The sequence below is a fragment of the Carassius auratus genome, chromosome 13 (genome assembly GCF_003368295.1).
Source record: "Carassius auratus strain Wakin chromosome 13, ASM336829v1, whole genome shotgun sequence".
Classification (NCBI taxonomy): Eukaryota; Metazoa; Chordata; class Actinopteri; order Cypriniformes; family Cyprinidae; genus Carassius; species Carassius auratus.
In genome coordinates this window covers 2,646,758-2,664,129 of record NC_039255.1, presented here as the reverse complement: position 1 = coordinate 2,664,129, position 17,372 = coordinate 2,646,758, and the positions used below count along the sequence as shown (strand labels likewise).

At 39.0% G+C, this 17,372-nt stretch overlaps 3 protein-coding genes across 5 annotated transcripts in view; 1 reads left to right on the top strand and 2 right to left on the bottom strand.

Moving 5' to 3' along the window:
• The window catches only part of LOC113112321 (myopalladin-like), a 32,700-nt gene extending 22,482 nt beyond the window's left edge, over positions 1 to 10,218 (bottom strand). Inside the window, exons 1-2 of one of the 3 annotated variants that reach the window (XM_026277782.1) lie at positions 10,100 to 10,218; positions 1,241 to 2,167 (exon numbers count right to left, since the gene is read on the bottom strand). In XM_026277782.1, coding sequence (XP_026133567.1) covers positions 1,241 to 2,167; positions 10,100 to 10,176 — 1,004 coding nt within the window. In that variant the 5' untranslated portion in view covers positions 10,177 to 10,218. Of the gene's footprint in view, positions 1 to 1,240; positions 2,168 to 3,722; positions 4,082 to 10,099 lie in introns of those variants that run through there. The other 2 variants (XM_026277783.1, XM_026277784.1) reach the window with 2 other exon arrangements.
• Positions 10,219 to 15,116: 4,898 nt separating this feature from the next.
• LOC113112341 (cyclin-J-like) lies at positions 15,117 to 16,473 on the top strand. The gene is made up of 2 exons (XM_026277809.1): positions 15,117 to 15,584; positions 16,109 to 16,473. Exons 1-2 carry the CDS (start codon positions 15,511 to 15,513, stop codon positions 16,449 to 16,451), a joined length of 417 nt encoding a protein of 138 aa, XP_026133594.1. The 5' UTR covers positions 15,117 to 15,510; the 3' UTR covers positions 16,452 to 16,473.
• Positions 16,474 to 16,831: 358 nt separating this feature from the next.
• LOC113112343 (cytochrome c oxidase subunit 5B, mitochondrial) overlaps positions 16,832 to 17,372 on the bottom strand; it is a 4,894-nt gene continuing 4,353 nt past the window's right edge. The window contains exon 4 of the mRNA XM_026277811.1: positions 16,832 to 17,055. Coding sequence (XP_026133596.1) covers positions 16,943 to 17,055 — 113 coding nt within the window. The 3' untranslated portion in view covers positions 16,832 to 16,942. The remainder of the gene's footprint in view (positions 17,056 to 17,372) is intronic.

The window sequence follows — 17,372 nt, the reverse complement described above, 5'->3', positions numbered from 1 at the left end:
TAGAAATAATAATGGGCTAATAATATGCATCAATAGTAATAATAATGCACTAATAATATGCATCAATAGTAATAATAATAGACTTATAATATGCATCAATAATGGGCTAATAATATGCATCAATAGTAATAATAATGGACTAATAATATGCATCAATAGTAATAATAATGCACTAATAATATTCATTAATAGTAATAATAATGCACTAATAATATGCATCAATAGTAATAATAATGGACTAATAATATGCATCAATAGTAATAATAATATACTAATAATGTGCATCAATAGTAATAATAATGCACTAATAATATGCATCAATAGTAATAATAATATACTAATAATATGCATCAATAGTAATAATAATGCACTAATAATATGCATCAATAATGGACTAATAATATGCATCAATAGTAATAATAATATACTAATAATATGCATCAATAGTAATAATAATGCACTAATAATATGCATCAATAATGGACTAATAATATGCATCAATAGTAATAATAATGCACTAATAATATGCATCAATAGTAATAATAATGCACTAATAATAGGCATCAATAATGGACTAATAATATGCATCAATAGTTATAATAATGCACTAATAATATGCATTAATAGTAATAATAATAGACTTATAATATGCATCAATAATGGACTAATAATATGCATCAATAGTAATAATAATGGACTAATAAAATGCATCAATAGTAATAACAATGCACTAATAATATTCATTAATAGTAATAATAATGCACTAATAATATGCATCAATAGTAATAATAATGCACTAATAATATGCATCAATAGTAATAATAATATACTAATAATATGCATCAATAGTAATAATAATGCACTAATAATATGCATCAATAATGGACTAATAATATGCATCAATAGTAATAATAATGCACTAATAATATGCATCAATAGTAATAATAATGCACTAATAATAGGCATCAATAATGGACTAATAATATGCATCAATAGTTATAATAATGTGCATCAATAGTTATAATAATGCACTAATAATATGCATTACATAATGAACTAATAATATGCATCAATAGTAATAATAATGCACTAATAATATGCATCAATAATGCACTAATAATATGCATCAATAATGCACTAATAATATGAATCAATAGTAATAATAATCAATTCATAATATGCATCAATAGTAATAATAATGCACTAATAATATGCATCAATAAAAGTAGTTCAAACTCACCGAACTTCAGGAGCAGGCAGTCCTCTGACGATACAATCCAACTGGACTTTACTGCCCTCAGGGACCTCCCTGCTTTTGAGTTTCTGTATAAAGTGTGGCGGTTCACACACGGGTTCATCCAAGCTCTCAGGCTGAATCAGAACCGGTTCCTCACACACCGGCTCCGGCTCCGGCTCCGGCTCCTGGGGCTCCTCTGTCACATACAGCTCCTCCGTGACTCCACTGTTCTCCACTGGCTCCTCCATCTGTTGGTTGAGCAGAATAGGTCTTTCTCGATCTTCTGCATTAATGGAGAAAGGAGTGGCATCAGGTTGGGTTTTGCTCTGGCATCGGCTCCGGTGGGTTTTGCAGGTACGAGGCCGAATTCGCTTGGAGCTGCTGGCTTTAAACAGAGACGAAAGCTCTTCTATAAAGTCAGCTGCTTTGTTGAGGAACTCCTTCTTGGATTGGGTCTCCAAGCCGTATGGAGCGTTTCTCTGAGGTCTTTTGAAATCCGCCGCAGGTTCCCTAACACGTCTGACGTTCTTGATCGAATCTTGAACGGGAGTCTGGACTTTGTGTCTTTCCGAAATGACCTCTGTTTGTGGAGAGGGTTTGTTGGAAGGAACATTAGAGCGGCTCACTGATGGAGATGCGTTAGATCTCTCCTCACGTTCTGGAGGATCACTGCTGATTGCTTTGCAGGCCAGATCAACGCTCTTGTCCAGTTCCTCCTGGCTCAGGAAGGCAGACAGGTCTGGGAACTGTGGATCCACTTCCCCACCGTCTGCTTTCTCCTTGAGCGTCCCGTAGAGCAGCTGGCGAGGAGCATCTACGCTGCCGGATTCACCGTGTCTGTGATGAGCTCGGGCCTCGGCCAGGTAACTCTCATGCAGAAGCTGCGATAAAGACGTGGGCTGATCCACGCTGTTCTCCTGCATGCTGCTGCTGGAGACAAAAACACAAAGATTAAGAACATTAAGACAATAATATTCAACTTGGGTTTTTTTTTTTTTTTAGAATGCTTTCTGATTAACCACTGTAATTTCTAATTTTCTAAAAAAAGAGAGCAGCTTTAACCAAATTAGCATTATTTTTCTGCATATATAACACGCCTATTTTTGAAATTAATTGTGTGGATACATAATTCAAAATATGATATTTAATTTATACTGCAATCAGAGTTGAGATATTATATGATTTGTTCTTATAATATGTATAAATACCATTTACCCCGGATAACATTTTCTGACATTTCCAGGTTTTTAAAAATATTTCTATTAAACTTGAGCATTCCAAAAAAATGCAGAATAAAAGCCAATTTTTTTCAGTTTTTTTTTTCAAACAGAATTCCTCTTAAAACATGATCAGTAGTTAAATATTTAGAGCCTTATATTTAGAACAATTCATATATTTTCCTGTTTTGGAAACTAGATATTGAGTTTTAATAATCATTTCTAACTAGATTGCACTCACAAAAAGCACCTAATAAAAACTGGTAGAAAACATCACATTTACTATAAGATTTTATTAATTCAGGCCTGGAAATAATAATTATAACATTTCCTGATATTTCAAAGTTTTCTTTGAAAAAAAATAAAAGCAAATGGCATTTTCATTAAATTAATAAAAATGCATCTAGACTTTTGAAGTTGTAAAAGTAAAAGTAAAATTAAAACCATAAAAAACAATTAAGTTACTTTAAATAAAATAAAATATATATATTAAAAAAATTATTTCAGCCAATTGCAAAGGCAACATTTCTCATTTTAATTTAATGTACTAAAATAACTAAAACTGAAATAAAGGTTAATTAAAAAATATATAGACGTTAAAAAAACACTAAAAATGTCAACACAATCAATAAAACTCACTAAAATTGGTATAAACTCACTTAATAAAATCACATTTAATTCATTGTGTTTCTTTGTGATTATTGTACATAATTGAAATCCTACACCTTCTTTTCAGTTCACATTTTAAGCGTTTGCTTTAGATCATTTAAAGGTTTTTGTTCCACCTCAAACAGAATTCCTTTAATATTTAGAGCCTAATACCAACACATTTTAATCTTGAGAAAGGCTTTACCATTGGCCCGCTGTTGTTCTTAAATCCAGAAAGAGGATACGTCTGCAGATGCTACTGACACTCAAATCACAGCAATTAACCGCAGCAGCGATGCCCTTCCAGCAGACAGCTGTTGTGTGCATTAAACACACTCCAGTCCCTCGTCACTGCTAATTATAGCACAGCTCACTTTACAGGAGCACTACAAAAATATTACTCATTACAAGCACTTTTGCAAAAGCAGAATGCTCAGTTAACTTTTTAACCATAAGAGTTCATGCATCTTTATTATGTACATGATTTACTGACATGCCAAGCTCAAATAGAAACCGAGTCCGTCTGGACAAACATATACAGAGCTGGATGCAATTTTATTCCAAAGTTAAGATAAAAAGTGTGTAAGCATTGTAAGTCATTAGTCAACAAGGTGCTTTACCTTTGACTTGTGTGAATGTCCACAACGTCTAGGTCTCCAGCACCTGCTTATTAACCACTTAAATCCAGCGCAGCTGCCAGAACACTTCCTAGTTTTGAGCAAAGTTAACCTTGAAGTTTAGCTACACAAGTGACTGCCTGCCAGTGAAGCAGAAACACGTGTCAGTGGGTCGCTGGCAGGTTATTTGAGAGAGGTGGAGGGTTTGAAGCGTGTGCCAGGGAACGATCGCTCCTCATTGGCCGGTGAGAATGATATAAGGAGAAGGGTGACACCTTTGTGAAGCACCTACGACAGTCTGGATTAAGGAATAGTTTGCTGGAAATGTGCTCGCCCTCAGGTCATACCGGATTAGGATGAGTTTGTTTATTTATCAGATTTGGAGAAATGTAGGATTGCATCACTTGCTCTGCAGTGGATGGGTGCCGTCAGAATGAGAGTCTCACAAGTAATCCACAGCACTCCAGTCCATCAGTGAACATCTGGAGAAGACAAAAGATGAAACACATCCAGCATTAAGATGATTTTAAAGTCTATAATTCATAATAACACTTCCTCCAGTGAAAAAGTGCATCTCCTGTCGTCAAAATCCAGCCACAGATTTGTTGAGAGCTGTTTAAACGCTGCTTGATCTGTGCAGATTTCTCTCCTGATTCAGACCAGAACACTTTTTCACTGGAGGAAGTGTTATTATGGATTATTTTAGTTATAAACATCTTAATGCTGGATGTGTTTCATCTTTTGTCTTCTCCAGATGTTCACTGATGGACTGGAGTGCTGTGGATTATTGTGATGTTTTTATCTGCTCTCATTCTGACGGCACCCATTCACTGCAGAGCAAGTGATGCAATGCTTCTTTATTTTTATGATAATTTAATCTCAACATCACATTACTGAAATACAAAAACATATATCATACAATTCCTGGTAAAACAGAATATATATATATATATAAAACTAGGTTAAAATTTGTTTATTTCACTTATTTTTTTAATTGAAAAATGTTTTTTGCTGCATTGCTTTGAAAATAAATGCTTTAAAAATAAATGCAAAATAATTTAAAGAGAAAAATGCAGTAAGTTCTGAGTAAAGCTCCAGCATCACTTGCTTACAGATGCTTCTTGGTTTGATATTTTGCATACAATGCAATAAGATTTTAATAGTTTAAGTGTCTTTAATACTTTTAGGGGGCAACTGTAAATGCAATCTTTTTAAGAAAGTAGCTACAACTTAAGATACAAATTAAAAACAAAACCCAGATAACAGAGGTATGTAGTATTGGAGAAGTGCTTGCAGATGCTGCATGCAAACAGAACGACTAACAACTAAAATAAACTAAACCAATAGCTAAAATAAAAGATCCAAAATGTAACATTTAAACAAATTCCATTTCAACTGTATAGTAAAAACATTAAAGGAAGTGATGTTACAATTCATGATTGTCTAGATATTGGTGTTTTTAATTTCACCTCTTAAAGCACTTCTTTTATCAATGCAAACATCAGTATTCAACATTTTGGGATTGAAACATCAAAACATTATGCATTTGTAATTGCAGGTTAAATGCATTTATATCTTGCATTAAACAGTGTGTGTAAACATCTGTCGGGGTCTCTAGAGAGCGATGTGTAGAGGATTGAAACTTGAGCCAGAGGTTCTTCACCGCTATGAGGAGACCTTTGACGTTAACGTTCTTCCATCTGGTCTCATCATCCACCCTGATGCTCCACACCTTGGTGCAGATGACAAAGTGGTGGACCCAAATGAAGAACCTCTCTGTGTCCTGGTAGAGGTTAAGTGCCCTGATGTGAAAGAAATCTGAGAGGCATCCCACGTTGAGTTTATTGGGGACCATGCAAAACTGAGAAAGAAACACACAATTGGCATTCCACGGTCAGCTGATGGTTCCTGTCTTAGTTAACCTGGTGTGATCTTGTGACAAGTACAAGAGGAGACTTCCATGTGGAGAGGGTATGGAGAGATGATGAGCTGATCACAGAGATCACGGCTAAAGTTGTTGAATTCTACTTTGGCATATACATTCATTTTTTTCTAGGAAGAAAATAGGCACGAAAAATTACCAACAAATGATGTTCCTGTTCTATAGTGAATGTAGTTCTATAGTGTTCTATTACAAGAAAAAACAGTTACCCCAATAAGTCATGCTTTAATTAATTATATTTTATTGTTATTTATGTTATATTGTTGCAACATATATATATATATATTACCTTTATTTAACCAGAATAAAACTCATTGAGATTAAAAATCTCTTTTACAAGAGCGTCCTGGCCAAGACAGGCAGCAGCACAATTAACAAGGTTACAGACATAAAAACATATAACATATAACGTCAACATATAACAATTTATACAAGTAATAAATAATTATAAAATCATAAGAAATCAGAATTTCACCTATTATCGCAAGCGATAAACAACAGCAAGGATCGTCCGTCATAACTGAGTCAGTCATTACATCTACAGCCAGTTTGTGTAGCTTCCATGTTATTTAAAAGTAATTTAAAATCAGTCAATGAAACTGGCTCCTTAAGATTCAGGACATTTTGCAGCTGATTCCAAGTGCAGGGTGCCGCATACTTGAACGCTCCTTTTCCCAGTTCGGTCCGGACTTGAGGGACAGATAATAATAATAAGTCCTCAGAACGAAGACAATATCTTCCTGTATTTTTCTTTTCAATGTAAGATTGGAGGTATGGGGGAAGCAGACCAAGAATTGCCTTGTAGATAAAAATGTACCAATGATTAAGTCTACGGGTGGACAATGCAGACCAACCAACCCGATCATACAAAGAACAGTGATGAGTAAGTGCTCTAAAGTTTGTGATAAACCTAAGAGCTCCATGATAAACAGTATCCAACAGTTTCAAGCTTGTGATGGAAGCATTCATGTATATGACATCGCCATAGTCCAGCACTGACAAGAAAGTGGCAGCAACAAGCCTCCTTTTGGCCTCAAAGGAAAAACATGACTTGTTTCTAAAATAAAAACCCAACTTCAGTTTTAATTTTTTTTACCAAGTGTTGAATGTGAGGTTTAAAAGAGAGTGAATCATCAATTAGGATACCAAGATACTTGAATTGAGATACAGACTCAATCTCGGAGCCCTGAGAAGTAGTGATGGGTAGAAGATTCCGTGACATTGATTTTGCATTTGAGAACAACATAAGTTTTGTTTTGTCGTCATTCAAAACAAGTTTTAAATCGAACAAGGTACGTTGTACAGTATCAAAAGCAAGTTGAAGCTGACAAAGAGCTTGGTTTGGAGTTGATGCAGAGCAGTAAATCACAGTATCATCGGCATAAAAATGAAAATTTGCGTTGGAGACATTTTGATCAAGATTGTTGATATATAAAATAAATAGAAGTGGTCCCAGCACTGACCCCTGGGGCACACCCTTGGATATACTAAGAGGGCTGGAAGTGAGACCATCTGCCTGTACACACTGGGATCTACCTGATAGATAGTTTTCAAACCAGCAAACTGTTTGTTCTGACAACCCGACACTGAGAAGTCTTTGTTTTAATATTGCATGATCCACAGTATCAAAAGCCTTCGATAGGTCAATAAAGAGAGCTGCACAATGTTGTTTTTTATCTAAAAAGTCAATAAAATCATTTACTACTTTTAGGGCTGCTGTAGTTGTGCTGTGTTTTTTACGAAAACCTGATTGAAAATTAGACAGAATATTGTTGATAGTTAGAAACTCTTTCAATTGTTCATTCACCAGAGTTTCCATAACCTTGCCCAGGACAGACAGTTTCGAGATGGGTCTATAGTTATTTAAATCAGTCGGGTCTCCTCCTTTTAACAGAGGAAAAACAAATGCGGATTTCCATATAAGTGGAATTTCATTCGTGTCCAGAGAAAGATTAAAAAGATAAGTCAAAGGCGGTGCAATAAAATCAGATGCTAACTGTAGAAAATAAGGCTCCAAGTTATCAGGACCAGCCGATTTTCTAATGTCTAAAAGTGTGAGGGCTTTATGCACTTCTGAAACTGAAAATGGCTTGAAACTAAAATAATTACTGACTCCAGAATGACCATGAGAATTACCTTTAGGATGATTCTGATGTGAAGTGCTGAGGGAATCAAATAATGAACCAGAGGCAATAAAATGCTCATTAAAACAGCCAAGCATCTCAGCCTTATCGGATAATTTATGTGAGTCCTTAAGAATACATGGTGGCAGCTCAATGCCAGTTTTGTTTCCAGCCAAGGATTTAATTGTCTTCCAGAATTTTAAGGGGTTATTTAAATTATTTGAAGTTTCTATAAGAAAGTGGTCAGCTTTGGCCTTCCTGATAGCCACAGTGCACAAGTTGCGCAGTCTCCTGAAGAGCAGCCAATCTGAATCCAGACTTGTTTTCCTGGCTTTTGCCCAGGCCTTATCACGCTCATGAAGAGAGTTGGCTAAATCTACAGTGAACCATGCATTGTTTCGGCCTTTTACTCTATATTTTCTGAGGGGAGCATGCTTGTCAACAATTTCTTTAAAACCATCATAAAAAAATTTCCAAGCATTTTCAACATCTGCAATAAGATAAATTTTATCCCAATCAAAATAATACAGGTCATATAAAAACCCTTGTACCGAAAAATGTTTTGTGTCACGCTTAATAATGATACGTGGTTTGGTTTTGGGAATTTTTGTGTTTCTGACCATGGCAACAACACAGTGGTCACTAATGTCGTTTGCAAAAACAGAAGCTGCTGAGTATTTGTGAGGAACGTTGGTTAGGATAAGATCAATTAAAGATGATTTATCTGGACATTTCAGGTTAGGTCTAGTGGGACTGTCAACGAGCTGAAAGAGATTTAGCGAGTCACAGTAAGCTTTAAATTCATCAGATACTGGATGTAACCAGTTCCAATTTAGATCTCCAATGACTACAATTTCGTTCTGATTTAGTCCTGATAAAAGCTGCATTAAAGAAGGCAGAGCATCCCTGACAGCTGATGGTGTCCTATAGCAACCAACTACCGTAATGTGGAGAGTCCTAGAGATCTCGAGGTCAAGAGCTAAAAATTCGAATTGCTTACTCACTGATTTAGAGAGAAGCATATTTACATGAAACTTATTTTTAATATATACCGCGACACCCCCACCCCTTCTGGGACGATCAGTCCTATACACGTTGTAACCATCAATACTGATATCCTCATTCAGAACAGATTTGCTTAACCAAGTTTCTGATAAAACAATTTCATCAGTTTCAGTTGAGTGTGCCCAAATACGAATCATATCTATCTTTGCAATCAAACTACGAACATTCAAGTGAATAAAACCAAGGCCAGCCCTGGATTTAAAATCAGCAGGGGTATTGAGACATATAGCAGAGTCTGGGCCTGGATTAGGTTGCACATTTCCTGAAATCAACAGCAACAGAACAATTAAACACCTCAGCTTAAGTGATTTAGATGATTGAATAGAGGATTCATTCTTTGAACTTATTTTTAGTACAAAGCTAGGAAGGCAGCTTTCAGAAATAGTAAAATTGTCTTGTAAAGCCATAACACTGATCAGACGGACCAAGTCCGCAGTGTCTGATGAGAAGAACAGAGGCAGGTGCATTGATTTAATGTCTGACGCACAAACAGATGCGCACGTCCCCCAGCGTGTTGTGACTGTGTTTAAAAGACCTGCACGGGAGTAGTTGTTCCTGTGCGGGCATCCATACATTCCGCTCAAAGTTAGTAAACACATTACAAAAAAGGGCAGCGCCATTGCACGTTCCGTTCCTAGCCAATGCATTAGTAATCCAGTCCAGATTTTCCGACCTCCTGAGACAGATGACGTTGCAAACAAGCCCAATGAAGCAATGCTGTGAAAGAAGTGATCAAAAATCAGGACCCGCCAGATTTTAAAACAACAAAGATACAGATTCAAGCACAAGGCGCAAAGACAAGAAAAAAGCACTTCCCTTTCTCATGAGAAGTTTGGACACGTAAGATTCGAAGGCATGTCGGCGATTTGGCTGCGTTGAACAGGGTCCAAGTTCCGCACTGACAGGGCGGTCCAGGTCATCCGAAACGTCAAGAGAGTAAGTTTCACTTCAATTAAATCCAAGTTCGATGTGTGATGGACTGGTTCCTTATAGAACGTTAGCGATGAACAGAAAACGGCCAGTGTAGATTAGTCCCAGCACAGTGCCTGTAAACCACTTGCCGTGTTCGCCTGCCAGATTAACTGTCTATTTACAAATCAAAGACAGTAACCTAGTTTACTCGAAGCAAGTCCAATATTTCAGAGACAGCACCATCAAGAGACAATAACATTGATGACAATCACACAGACAGAGACAGAAATGTAGACGGTTTGGACATGCTGCCATCTTGGATTGCCATCTAATTGTACCCCAAACTGGAAAGATATGTCAGGAGGGGTTGGTGATTTCTGATGTGTTCAGAATCTGAAACGATATTGCAGATCATAAGTAAAAGTAAAGAGTTAAATTTTTATAAAATTTGCTTATCACAAAGCAGACTAGCAGGTGAAGAGAAGCATGATGTCACTAGCAGGTGTGTAGATGATGCTGATGTCACTAGCAGGTGTGTAGATGATGCTGATGTCACTAGCAGGTGTGTAGATGATGCTGACGTCACTAGCAGGTGAGTAGATGATGCTGATGTCACTAGCAGGTGTGTGGATGATGCTGATGTCACTATCAGGTGTGTAGATGATGCTGATGTCACTAGCAGGTGTGAAGATGATGCTGACGTCACTAGCAGGTGAGTAGATGATGCTGATGTCACTAGCAGGTGTGTGGATGATGCTGATGTCACTATCAGGTGTGTAGATGATGCTGATGTCACTAGCAGGTGAGTAGATGATGCTGATGTCACTAGCAGGTGTGTAGATGATGCTGATGTCACTAGCAAGTGAGTAGATGATGCTGATGTCACTAGCAGGTGTGTAGATGATGCTGATGTCACTAGCAGGTGTGTAGATGATGCTGATGTCACTAGCAAGTGAGTAGATGATGCTGATGTCACTAGCAGGTGTGTAGATGATGCTGATGTCACTAGCAGGTGAGTAGATGATGCTGATGTCACTAGCATGTGTGTAGACGATGCTGATGTCACTAGCAGGTGTGTAGACGATGCTGATGTCACTAGCAGGTGTGTAGATGATGCTGATGTCACTAGCAGGTGTGTAGACGATGCTGATGTCACTAGCAGGTGTGTAGATGATGCTGATGTCACTAGCAGGTGTGTAGACGATGCTGATGTCACTAGCAGGTGTGTAGACGATGCTGATGTCACTAGCAGGTGTGTAGACGATGCTGATGTCACTAGCAGGTGAGTAGATGATGCTGATGTCACTAGCAGGTGTGTAGACGATGCTGATGTCACTAGCAGGTGTGTAGATGATGCTGATGTCACTAGCAGGTGTGTAGATGATGCTGATGTCACTAGCAGGTGAGTAGATGATGCTGATGTCACTAGCAGGTGAGTAGATGATGCTGATGTCACTAGCAGGTGTGAAGATGATGCTGACGTCACTAGCAGGTGTGTAGATGATGCTGATGTCACTAGCAGGTGTGAAGATGATGCTGATGTCACTAGCAGGTGTGTAGATGATGCTGATGTCACTAGCAGGTGAGGAGGAGCATGATGTCACTATCAGGTGTGAAGATGATGCTGATGTCACTAGCAGGTGTGTAGATGATGCTGATGTCACTAGCAGGTGAGTAGATGATGCTGATGTCACTAGCAGGTGTGTAGATGATGCTGATGTCACTAGCAGGTGAGGAGGAGCATGATGTCACTATCAGGTGTGAAGATGATGCTGATGTCACTAGCAGGTGTGTAGATGATGCTGATGTCACTAGCAGGTGAGTAGATGATGCTGATGTCACTAGCAGGTGTGTAGATGATGCTGATGTCACTAGCAGGTGTGTAGATGATGTTGATGTCACTAGCAGGTGTGTAGATGATGCTGATGTCACTAGCAGGTGTGAAGATGATGCTGATGTCACTAGCAGGTGTGTAGATGATGCTGATGTCACTAGCAGGTGTGTAGATGATGCTGATGTCACTAGCAGGTGTGTAGATGATGCTGATGTCACTAGCAGGTGTGTAGATGATGTTGATGTCACTAGCAGGTGTGTAGATGATGCTGATGTCACTAGCAGGTGTGTAGATGATGTTGATGTCACTAGCAGGTGTGTAGATGATGCTGATGTCACTAGCAGGTGTTTTTCCAGCTCCTTTATTTTTCCCATGCCTCAGCAAGAGCACTTAATTAACATAAAGCAAACAACAATACATGTATTATTTTGTTAAACATAACACATTAATAAAAACAACTCATTAATTTGGAAAGTTGCTATCACATTTATGCAATAATATACAAGTTACTTAGAACATCAATTCAAAGTTAAATAACCTACAAACCATTATAAAATAATTTGAATTATGTTTGTACAACAGATGTTTGTTCAACTGCTCGTATTTCCTACATTGTTATGGATTTTATTGATAACTTTAAATGTCTTTTTTAATTCTGTGTGACTTAAGCCAGAAAGAGAGCAGTATAAAAGGTGATGGCAAAAGTATAAAAACACCGCTTCACTAACCTGCTCGACTGTTAGCATAACTGCTACCATGTGTTACATTAAACGTTACATCTAACAACACAAATAAAACATATATTATACTATATTTGATGTCTATATTTGCCGATAAGCTTTTAATATAAGTTATTGTTTTAGTTAACACATTACACTCACCTGGGACTGGACAGCTGTTGTAATCGTGCTCCTCGACATTTACTGCTCTGCACCACAAACATCCCGTTTTGACGCGTGATTTAACGTCTCCGCAACTTTTCAGATCAACAGGTTGGACACGGATCTCATCCTCCGTGAAGTGCTTAGCACACACTAAAGTACCTTTCCTCACATAATTGTCGCCTCCTCCTCTCGCCGTATAGCCACATTTCAACGCTTCGTCGGTGGGAAAACTACATGAAATGATAAATACGTTTTTTTTAATAAGAACACAAAGGCACACTTTACACATCTGAATACTTTTGGTCTGCCATTTTTCGGTAAGCGAATGAACGCTATAGCGCTTTCACTGGAAAATAACTTGAGATCTGGGATTCGGAGCGAGTTCGCAAAACATTTGATTCAGATCGGGTCTTTCGAGCGGATTTGCAAAGCATTTGATTCTATCATGTAGGCTACTAGATCAAGTTTTAATAAAGAGAAAAGAGGTTTAGAGACAATTTTTTTAAACAAAATAGGATGGGTTTAAATGTCTTTGTTAATTTTGTGTGACTAGAGCAGTATAAAAGGGAGATGGCAAAAATTGTTATAACCTGCTCGACTAGCATAACTACCATGTGCTACATTAAATGTAGGCTATAATGTAGCTATAACATTTGATACATCTAACAATACAAATAAAACATAATATATTTGATTAATGTTGCCGATAAGCAAGTTTTTGTTTTTAATATAGGTCACCATCTCGACATTTACTGCTCTGCACCACAAACATCCCGTTCTGACGCATGATTTAACATCTCCGCAACTTTTTCATGTAAATCTGGAAGGCACAAAACATTTTATTCAGAACGGGACTCCGAAGCGCGTTTCGTGAATCATTTGATCGGGGCTTCGGAGCGAGTTTGCAAAACATTTGATTCAGATCGGGACTCCGAAGCGCGTTTCGCGAATCGTTTGATCGGGGCTTCGGAGTTTGCAAAACATTTGATTCAGATCGGGACTCGAACCGCGTTTCGCGAATCATTTGATCGGGGCTTCGGAGCGAGTTTGCAAAACATTTGATTCAGATCGGGACTCCGAAGCGCGTTTCGCGAATCGTTTGATCGGGGCTTCGGAGTTTGCAAAACATTTGATTCAGATCGGGACTCCGAAGCGCGTTTCGTGAATCATTTGATCGGGGCTTCGGAGCGAGTTTGCAAAACATTTGATTCAGAACGGGACTCCGAAGCGCGTTTCGTGAATCATTTGATCGGGGCTTCGGAGCGAGTTTGCAAAACATTTGATTCAGATCGGGACTCCGAAGCGCGTTTCGTGAATCATTTGATCGGGGCTTCGGAGCGAGTTTGCAAAACATTTGATTCAGATCGGGACTCCGAAGCGCGGTTCGCGAATCATTTGATCGGGGCATCGGAGCTTGCAAAACATTTGATTCAGATCGGGACTCCGAAGCGCGTTTCGCGAATCATTTGATCGGGGCTTCGGAGCGAGTTTGCAAAACATTTGATTCAGATCGGGACTCCGAAGCGCGTTTCGCGAATCGTTTGCTCGGGGCTTCGGAGCTTGCAAAACATTTGATTCAGATCGGGACTCCGAAGCGCGTTTCGTGAATCATTTGATCGGGGCTTCGGAGCGAGTGCGCAAAACATTTGATTCAGATCGAGACTCCGAAGCGCGGTTCGCGAATCATTTGAGATCGGGGCTTCGGAGCGAGTTTGCAAAACATTTGATTCAGATCGGGACTCCGAAGCGCGTTTCGTGAATCATTTGATCGGGGCTTCGGAGCGAGTTTGCAAAACATTTGATTCAGAACGGGACTCCGAAGCGCGTTTCGTGAATCATTTGATCGGGGCTTCGGAGCGAGTTTGCAAAACATTTGATTCAGATCGGGACTCCGAAGCGCGTTTCGTGAATCATTTGATCGGGGCTTCGGAGCGAGTTTGCAAAACATTTGATTCAGATCGGGACTCCGAAGCGCGGTTCGCGAATCGTTTGATCGGGGCATCGGAGCTTGCAAAACATTTGATTCAGATCGGGACTCCGAAGCGCGTTTCGCGAATCATTTGATCGGGGCTTCGGAGCTTGCAAAACATTTGATTCAGATCGGGACTCCGAAGCGCGTTTCGTGAATCATTTGATCGGGGCTTCGGAGCGAGTGCGCAAAACATTTGATTCAGATCGAGACTCCGAAGCGCGGTTCGCGAATCATTTGAGATCAGGCCTTTCAAGCAGATTTGCAAAACATGTACTTGTCTAGATCAACTTTTAATAAAGAGAAAAGAGGTTTAGAGACAGATTTTTGTTAATAGCCTGTTAGTATTCACAGTCCATAGCATCAGTAACTGTATAATTTAGTAAGGGAAAATTAAAACAAAATATGTAGATATGTAGAACTCTCTGTGATTATCAGTGTCAGACTGTGTGTGTTGTTTTGTCCGGGGCTCGTGGGACAGGCGCACTACTCTGACTGTGACATCATCATCCTGGGGAGGGACTTTGAGAGGATTCAGATCATCCCAGGAGCCAAACACGGGAACATCCAGGTGGACTGTTCACTGCAGGACAGGCAGGAGACACACACACACACACACACACACACACACACACACACACACACACACACACACACACACACACACACACACACACACACACACACACACACACACACGGTTCTGGCGTCCAAACAACATCAATGTCATTATAAACTATTACAGCACTTACTCAGAGTGACACATAGCACAGCTTTTAGCCTCATCGTTGCAGTTAGAAGTTTAGGAATTATTATTATTATTTTTTTTTAGCCTTTATGTTTATGCCAGTTTTAATAATTTTAGCATTTCAACTTTTTTGTAAAAAGTTACTACTTTAATCTTAGTACTGTTTTCATTTAATTTATAGTGCTTTTTACTTTACAAATCATTGCAAACAACTTTACAGAAAATTAAGTTTCAGTGGAACCTGTATCTCCCCACAGCTGCTCACTTCATCGAGTACTACCTGCGATGGACCTGCATGACGGCTGGCCGATGGTATGCATGGAGAAGACTGTGCAGTACATGCGTACACCTGGGAGCAGCTGCTGCCCTGCGTGGAGAGACTTCTACTGTGAGTTTCACCCAGAGTTGTTGTCCTAAAACAAAAACCATAAAAATGGAATGCATGTAAATAAAGTTTGAATGCGTGCATGTACAACTTTACTGAATGAGTTCACTTTGCATTTACATGCATTCAGTAAAGTTGCATAAGCATTCATTCAAGTTGTATTTACATTTATTCAGCAAAATTGCATATGCATGCAGTAGACGTAGGCATCAATAAAGTTTAATTTACTTGCATACAGTAAAGATGTAAATGTATATTTTTAATGAAAGTATGTAGTAAAAGAAGTGCAACTGTACTGATGCATATGTATAGAAACATTTCAGAATGCAACTTGAATTGATGCATATGCAACTTTACTGAATGCATTTCAGCATTTTTTTTTTTTTTGTTACTTAAAATAAAATACAATACAACTTTATTTCAGCTAGTTGCGTTCCGTTTCACTTTAAGCACTCAAACTGAAAATAATGTGTTATAGTTGAATGGTTAAGTGTACACTACAAACATGGACATCATCTCTTTCTCAGTGCTCATGACAGTGACGTAAAGGAAGCAAACAAACAGAAATGCCCACAGCCGAGTGCTCAGCCTGCACAGATGATGTATCCCGTCCAGGGACCGAGCGTGTCCTTGCATCAGTACATGCAGCGGCCGAACACACAATACATGCAGCAGAGCTGCCAGCCGCTGGTAGTGTCCTCTCAAGGTCCTGCGACATATCTGACACATACGGCCTCAATGCAGGTCTCCACGGCACCTGTGCATGGGCTCACACAGACACAGAGCATGGATGCTAAGGTCAACATACCAGGCAGAGCTTACCAGATGAACCCGCTGTACCCCTGCGCTGCTCCCTGCTTCGACAGGTGATGAAACCGGACTGAAAAGCATCAGACCGTTTGCACTGTTTGTAATCAAGTGTGCAATTGTGGGATTGCAAACACCATAAATCAAGCACACTGCTCTTAAATGTTACTTGAATCAAAACACTTCAGCTGCTGAATTCTGAATCCTTTTTAATTTACATGATTGGGGTGAAAGCTAGTTAATTTAAATCACTGTAACTCAGGTTCCAATGAAACGTCAAAATCCAAATTTAGAAATAAAATCACGATTCTGAGAAAATCAAAAGCAAGGAAGTCTGCAGTATGTTTATATCTTGCAGTTCTGCCTTTTTCCCTGAGAGTAACGATTCCTTGATCTTCAGCGTTGTTTTAACGTTACAACGGAACACAAAACCATCATGACCCTTTGATTGTATGATAGAGTTTTTATTATTGACTCCTGTACATGTTTGGCAGAGGCACGCAGTGGTTTCTCCAGAGGTGTGTGTGTGTGTGTGTGTGTGTGTGTGGTGCAGCTCAGTGGGGCAGCTCGTGATGGACCAGTTTGTAGTGTGAGCCGCAGGACGGACAGCGCTGAGGGTTTCCTTCATGAAGCCAGAACCAAACGACCGCAGTGTTGTCCTCCTCACCTTCACAAGAGAACACACAGACACACACCTTTCCTTTAGAAACACTTCCTTTATAAAGATCTACTGTACTTATTTAAAAATGTAGCTAATCAAGTAGATGTGTGTGTGTGTGTGTCTGTCTGTCTGTGTGTGTGTGTCTGTCTGTGTGTGTGTGTGTGTGTGTGTCTGTCTGTGTGTCTGTGTGTGTGTGTCTGTCTGTGTGTGTGTGTGTGTGTGTCTGTCTGTTTGTCTGTGTGTGTGTGTGCGTAAGTGTGTTTGTGTGTGTGTGTGTGTGTGTGTTTGTGTGTGTGTGTGTGTAAGTGTGTCTGTCTGTTTGT